General features: G+C 40.1%; 1 protein-coding gene and 1 long non-coding RNA gene across 2 annotated transcripts; both read right to left on the minus strand.

Annotated features, from left to right (window-relative positions):
• Positions 1-405: 405 nt before the first annotated feature.
• Positions 406-920, minus strand: LOC120108434 (stress response protein NST1-like). The gene is made up of 2 exons (XM_039122042.1): positions 687-920; positions 406-544 (listed from the first exon to the last, which is right to left on the minus strand). The coding sequence occupies exons 1-2, from the start codon at positions 916-918 to the stop codon at positions 414-416; spliced, it is 363 nt and encodes a 120-aa protein (XP_038977970.1). The 5' UTR covers positions 919-920; the 3' UTR covers positions 406-413.
• Positions 921-1,036: 116 nt separating this feature from the next.
• On the minus strand, positions 1,037-1,301 carry LOC120108433. The gene is made up of 2 exons (XR_005509793.1): positions 1,212-1,301; positions 1,037-1,117 (listed from the first exon to the last, which is right to left on the minus strand). It is a non-coding gene; the product is annotated as an uncharacterized LOC120108433 (long non-coding RNA).
• Between the last annotated feature and the right edge of the window lie 6,609 nt (positions 1,302-7,910).

Raw genomic sequence — 7,910 nt, forward strand, 5'->3', positions numbered from 1 at the left:
TGTCTATCTTCCCCCACCAATAGTTTGGTCGTAGAATGTATTGGAATGCATTGGCAACAAACATTTTTTGGTGGCAGAAAGTATTAACCTGTATTTAATTAATAATTCAAATTATAAGCTTAATATTTATTTTGGGCTCGTTCCAAATCCTGTACAACCAACACAGCCTATCCATTATCCATATTGCACAATACATTTGCTCATCGAAATAGAAGTATACACAATGTTGGAGAATCCATAATCATTTATTATAAATATCATCATCTATAAGTCTAAAGTCAAGCAAACCTATTAACCATTCATCAAAATGTTTCATCCATACCATATGTTAAGGTGATAATCATCACCAACACATCAAAAATGTAAATTAAAAATGCCAAAATATCTGATCTTACAATTCATCCAAACAACCATCATGTAGATAAAAATATGAAATAAACAAAAAATTGATTTCTGCTTGTAGACAACTCCACCATGATCATCTGAACAAAAGCAATCCATGTACCAAAAACTAGATTCACATGCTCATAGCTCCACCATGTATCTGAGAAAGCAAAAAAGAATACACAATCAATACCACATGAAAAAATAATAAACTAAAATTCAAGTATAAGTTCACAATGATATTCGCTTAATTTGGTCCAAATCTCTAAATAACCTTACGTAATATAAGTGAGAATACATACCAACGAGTATTTGTGCCACCAGTTGATGACATGCCCCATCATGATGGATAGACGACTTATGTGTTTGAGTCTTTTCCTTTAAGAACTCTGTCACCAAACTTGTAAGATGTGCAATTTGCTTCTGTTCTTCCTCTCGCTCTTTCTTTTCCTCCTCACGCTCTCTCCTCTCCTGTTCCAATTGCCTCCGCAGCTCCTCACGCTCCATCTCACGCTCCATCTTCATCTCCTCCATCTCAGCTTAAGTTTCTGTAACTCCCCAACATGTCTTGTGACACACGACTAGGTGTGGAAGAAGATGAAGAGGGCTTCGGCCCATCCCCAAATCCAAGAATGTATCTCTTCCTTTTTCCAAGTGCCTGCCTAGACATCTCCTCTGATGTTAATTGCACACCGGATTGGGAAGATTCTTCTCGCAAGCTCAACATCTTTGACTGTCAATGCAAAGGTAACAACAGAATTAAATGTATATATAATTTTGCAAAAGCATAAAGTGATTTAAATATTATTGAGATTTTAGATACCTACATGTTTCACGGCGCAAATAGGATCAATCCACTCTTTGTTCTTCTTGGTATGAGTTTTCTTATAGAATTCTTATAAAGTGCTTTTTCTGTATCCTTGCATTTCCCATCTATGCCCAGTAATGTCCCAACAATATTTTCTGCAATGTTCTTTCTATGTGCATGACATCCAAGTTGTGACGCAGCTTGATGTTTTCCAATAAGGGAGATCAACAAATCTTTTCTTGGCCCAAATCGTGTCAGCATCTTTGCCCCTTTTTCTTTTCTTATTAATGCTTGGATGCTTGCCCAACGGCTTGTATGTCCCTGAATTAATTTGCTCCAAGATCTCTTCTCCCGTGAACTCTCGTGGCCTTGACCTGTCTTCACTTTTACCATTAAAGAGCTTGCTCTTTCGCCATATGTGGTTCTCAGGCAAGAAACGCCTCGCACCCATATAGCCAATCTTACTCCTCAAACGTTCTGATGAAGCATCTCGTTACAAATGGGACAAGCCAAATAACCTTTTGTGGCCATCCAGACATGTTACCATATGCAGGAAAGTCATTAATGGTCCACATGAGAGCAGCACGCATTCTAAATGTACTTCCACTAGAGGCATCATAAGTTTGCACGCCATCCTTCCAAAGCTCTTTCAACTCATCAATTAATGGCCTCAAGTAAACATCTATTTCTTTACGGGAGCCGTTTTTCCGGGAATAAGCAATGACAGCATACAAAATTGCTCTTTCATACACTTCCAAGGTGGAAGATTATAAGGCATCACGATAACGGGCCACATACTGTACGATGTGCTCATATTTCCAAAAGGATTGAAACCATCGGTGGCTAGCCCTAACCTCACATTCCGCGGATCCTTGGAAAACGCAGGATGTTGCCGATCAAAGTTCTTCCATTCCTCCCCATCAGCCGGATGTCTTAATGTTTCGTCATCCACTCGCTTCTCCTTGTGCCATCTCATATCTACAGCTATTTTCGGAGACAAAAATAAGCGCTTCAATCTCGGTGTCAGGGAAAGTACCGCAAAATTTTATGAGGAATCTTCTTACCGTTACCATCATTCAGCTTATATCTAGGGCTCATCACATATAGGCATTTCTCCAGGTTCGCATTCTCCTTCCAAAAAAGAGCACAATCATATTTGCATGCATGAATTAGCACATATCCCAAACCCAAATCTCGTAAAAATTTCTTGACTTCATAAAGGGTCCATGGAACAGACTTATCACACTCCGGTAGAATTTCCTTGTATACCTTCATGTTCATGTCAAAAGAGGAATTGCTCCACTGGTTGTACACCTTAATATGAGCATTTTAATAACGAATGATAATACTGTAAAAGTTTTGCAACCAGGATAAATGGGTCGTTGAGCATCATCGAACAACTTATCAAAATTCTGTGCATCCTCCCTCCCCAAGTTATTAGGCAATTCGTCAATATCGTCATTCATGAAAGCGCCCCATGCAAACATCTTCCAGCATATTAGACAATTCTTCCCTATCATCGGTGCCATCCCCAGCCATTCTATCCTCAACACCTCCACCATTGCACAGTTAGCATTATTGAAACACAAGATTGATGCACGTGAACCGATTCTCCATGTTGCACCCAAGTCTTGTAAGAAGGCGAGATCCTTTCAACATTAAATGAATCTTGACAACTTGAATGCTTTGTTTTTTGTCATTCATGCACTCGACACAAGGACACCAAATATCATTTGCTGAGCCTAAATTTGCCACCGCAAATTCAATAAAGGACTTCACCCCTTCTCTATACTCTTTACTCTTCATTCTATTTTTATTGTCATCCAACTCTTGTCCATTTTGACTGACCTACAAAGTACTTCATCAAGTTAGATTGATTAGTTTATAGATTTATTTTTGTATCCTGCAAAAAAAAGTTGCAGCAGAAAACCAGAGACGACCCAATACATTTGGAGGCCTAAGACAAATTCAGTGAATGAGACATTTTCTTCTTTTATTATTATAATAATAATAAATTTAATAAGTACAAATAGTTAAAAAATGATATGAAAATAGATAGCTGTCAAGTATACTATTTCAACAAAGATGCATGAATCTAATAAAGATAAAAAAGCCTCTTCAGTTTAATATAATTCTTGAAGAGGAGCATGAAAATATATTTAGTTTAAAAAAAATCCCATCTCCCATCTCCCATCTCCCTTCGATACCACAGCACGGCAACCATTCAACCCAAATAGAAACGGGAATAAAAAATTAAAAAAATCTCCACCCTCTGAGAAGTCCATCTCCAATCCCCCTATCTTTCTTCCCGATGGCCCAGCTGGATCGGGAGTAACGTGAGGGAAGGAAAACCAAGACCAAAACATCCTCTGTTTCTCTCCACGCAAAACAAAACCACCGTCCCCAAATCCCTCCTCGCTCTTTCCCTGCCGGCCCAAGAAAAGGACCTCGCCCCAAATCTCCTCCCCGGTGCGGCGGCGGCGGTGAAGGAGGAGAAGCCCTCCGCGGTGGATGCGCGGCGGCGAAGGAGGAGAAGCCCTCGTCGGTTTCTTCTTCTCTCGCCTCGCCTCCAAATTCCCCGGTGGCGGCGGCGGCGGCGGCGAAGGAGGAGAACCCCCGAGGACCCCCGGCCACCGCTCCCTCTCCCTCTCCCTCTCCCTCCCGGCCTCTGCAAAATAAAAGGGTTTCTTCTTCTCCCGGCTCGCCTCCACTAGTTCCCGACGACCCCCGACGACCCCCGGCCACCTCTCCCTCTCCCTCTCCCTCCCGGCCTCTGTTTCTCTCCCAGCTTATCAATCCTCTCCCGGCTGGCCTCCTAATTTCCCGACGACCTTCGGCCACCTCTCCCCTCTCCCTCTCCCTCTCCCTCTCCCTCCCGGCCTCTGCTAAATTAAAATCGAGAAGAGAACGTACCTTGGGACTCCGACGCCGAAGGGATGACCGAACGGGCGAACCGGCGAACGGGCGATGCCGACGTGCAGACGTGCGGGTGAAGGCGGGGTGAAGGCGGGATGAAGGCGACGTGCGGGGTGAAAAGGAGAAGAATGGAATTAGGTTTTTTTTTATTTGGTTTCCCTGCATTCATACTTTCGCGACTAAATTGGTTTAGTCGCTACTAATGAACCTTTAGGAACCAAAATTTAGTCGCCAAAACTTTTACCTCCAGCCCGCGCGAAATACTGGACTCGCGCCAACTTGGTTTTGATTTTCTACGATCAAATATGCATTTAATTGATGTAAAACAATCATTCAGTAACTAAAAAGGATGCGTGCAAATTTATTTCGGAGCGGATTTTCGATCCTGCCCGTAGGATGTCCAAGAATTCTATATATTTTTAAGTGAATTTTCGTCCTGCCACGTCCGCATGTCACGTATCCTGTCGATCCATTTATTTATTTGATAAGGAGTCAAGCATCGAGCTCGAGCTTTTAAAATTATTTTAATAATAATAAAAAAAAGATTTAAGTATGAAGAAAAGTTGTGGGATTGAGATTTAGCCGAAGAGACAAGAATATGCATGCCTAAGTGAATAAGATGTCAAATGGCACCGTTTGAAAATAAGCAGTTTTTTTCTTTTTTGAACTTAGAAATTAGCATTTTACAGGGGCTAGCACAACATCGTTAGTTTTACCTCAGCCCGCGCGAAATATTGGACTCGTGCCAACTTAGTTTTGCTTTTCCGCGACTAAATATACATTTCGTCGGGTGTAGGATATTTATTCCGTCACTAACAGGATGTTGGTCGCAGATAGCCTTCTTTTCCGTGACCAAACGTTAGTCGCCCAAAGTTTTACTGCCACCCGCCAACTTGGTTTTGCTTTTCCGCGACCAAATATGCAGTTCGTCGGTGTAGGATAATTATTCCGTAACTAACAAGGATGGTGGTCGCAGATAGCCTTATTATCCGCGACCAAACGTTAGTCGCCAAACTTTTACCTCCACCCCGCCAACTTGGTTTTGCTTTTCCACGACCAAATATCCATTTCGTCGGTGTAGGACAATCATTCAGTAACTAATAAGGATGTTGGTCGCAAATAGCTTTATTTGCCGCGACCACGATTCATGTAGTCGCCGAAAGTGGTCGCTGAAAGTATATTTTCTTGTAGTGAGGAGGTTGTTCTACATACACCCCCTCATTAATATACCCATTCAAAAAGGCACTTTTTACATCCATTTGAAATAATTTGAAATCTTTAGAGCATGCAAATGCTAGTAACAATCTAATTGCCTCAAGTCTAGCTACAGGAGCAAAGGTTTCATCAAAGTCTATACCTTCTTCTTGATTATAGCCCTTTGCTACTAGTCTAGCCTTGTTCCTAATTACAATTTCATTTCATCAAGTTTATTTTTATATATCCATTTGGTACCCATTATTGAATATTCAGAGGGTCGTTCAACTAGGTTCCATACCTTATTTCTAGTAAATTGGTTTAGTTCTTCTTGCATTGCATTTATCCAATTTACATCCTTTTCAGCTTCTTCTATGTGTTTAGGTTCAAAATGTGAGACAAATGCTAGATGATTATTTAAGTTCCTAAGAGATGCTCTAGTCCTAACAGGTTGAGATGGATCATCTAAAATTAATTCCTTAGGATGCCCATGAGCATACCTCCAAGCCTTAGTCAGCCCATGATCCACAATTGCTCTTGGCTTGATGATGTATTTCCAATTAGTTTTTGTTCATCTTCTTGTAATGTCATCTCATCAATCTTTTCTTCAAGAATTTCAGCATCATCATCAAGATCAACTCTCTTGCTAGAAGAGATATCACTAGTATCATCAAAAACAACATGTATAGACTCTTCAATAACAGGGTTCTTTTATTAAAACTCTATAGGCTTTACTTGTTGTAGAATACGCCAAAAATATACCCTCATCAGATTTAGAATCAAATTTAACCTAAGTTATCCTTCCCATTATTATGAATGAAACACCTACATCCAAAAACATGAAAATAGTTTACTTTGGGCTTTCTATTTTTCCAAAGTTCATAAGGGTTTTTTCTTTATAGTGGGTCTCAATAAAACTCTATTTATATAATGACATGATGTATTAATGGCTTCTCCCCCAAAAATACTTAAGGAGGTTACTTTCACATATCATGGTTCTAGCCATTTCCTCTAGGGTTCTATTCTTCCTTTCTACAACTTCATTTTGTTGTGGTGTCCTAGGTGCAGAAAAATTATGAGTTATCCCCTTTTTACTACAAAATTCATCAAATAGATGATTTTTAAATTCCGTTCCATGGTCACTTCTAATAGCTATGACTGAAGCATCTCTAGCATTAGTTACTTCCTTATGAAATTTCTTAAATACTGAAAATGCTTGATCTTTATGAGCTAAAAACATGACCCAAATATATCTAGAAAAATCATCTACAATAACAAGACCATATTTGTTTCCACCTAGACTTGTGGTTCTAGTTGGTCCAAGTAGGTCCATGTGTAGTAGTTCAAGAGGTCTAGAGGTAGAGACACAATTTATGGATTTAAAGGAGTTCCTTGATTGTTTGCCATATTGACAAGCTTCACAGATTTTATTTTTCTCAAATTTTAGTTTTGGCAACCCTATCACGGAATCTCTTTTAACTAGTTTTGATATTGTATCCATACTTGCATGACCTAACTTACGGTGCCATAACCAACTTGCATCATTATCCTTAGTATCATTAACAACTAAACAGGGGTTATGTTTGGCAAGATCCTCAAGATCTACTACGTACACATTGCCACGTCTTATTCCTTTAAATACTAAACTGTTGTCAATTGAGTTGGTTATGATGCATAAAGATGGTTTGAACAGAACATCAAAACCTCTATCACATAATTGACTAATTCTAAGTAGGTTATGCTTAAGACCATCAACATATCGAACATTATCAATAAAGGTTGAAGGGGTGATTTGTACTTTACCTATACCAATGATGTGACCTTGGTAATTGTCTCCAAATGTCACAGCACCTTCCTTCTTAGGCTCAAGGGTGAAGAATTGGTCTTTGTCACCTGTCATGTGTCTTGAGCAGCCACTATCCAAGTACCAACAGTTTTTTGTCGACCTTGGCTGCAAGACACTCCTACACAAGGAAATCATACAATTTTAGGTACCCAAGTTTTCTTGGGTCCTTCATGGTTAGTAATGTTGGTTCCTTTTGGAACCCAAACCCTTTTAATTTTTCTTTTAGCTTTTTCTTTTCTATGATCACACACATTAGCTTTATGTCCTATTGTTCCACAGCAAAAACAGGTTATTTCTTAGTTTTGCTTTCTCCCGCTTTTACAAAGAAATTACTAAGGAGCTTTTGCTTATTTTTAGGTTTATACCTAAACCAGCTCTATTGAACACAGCTCGTTAAGTCTCATTTTCAATTTTTCAGAGCTATATGTAAACTTTTCTACAATAGGAAATCGGCTCTCAGTGTCCGAAATTGGCTCTTTGACTTTTAGCCTTGCATTTCTCTGGGAGTCGACTCGTGCTTCCTTAGGAGTCGACCTGCCAACCATCGAAGTCGACTCGAGTTCTTCGGGAGTCGACTCGGCTCTCAGAGTCCAAAATTGCTTCTCTGTCTTTTCTGTTGTTACTCCCTGGAGTCGACTCGTACTACGCTGGAGTCGACTCGGCAAGCATCGGAGTCGACTCAAATTCTTCAGGAGTCGACTCGTTGACAGGTTCTGAGATGAATCTTTCTGTCCGGCTGTCTGTTCTCAGTCGGAGTCGACT

Source organism: Phoenix dactylifera, unplaced genomic scaffold (assembly GCF_009389715.1).
Source record: "Phoenix dactylifera cultivar Barhee BC4 unplaced genomic scaffold, palm_55x_up_171113_PBpolish2nd_filt_p 001330F, whole genome shotgun sequence".
Lineage (NCBI taxonomy): Eukaryota > Viridiplantae > Streptophyta > Magnoliopsida > Arecales > Arecaceae > Phoenix > Phoenix dactylifera.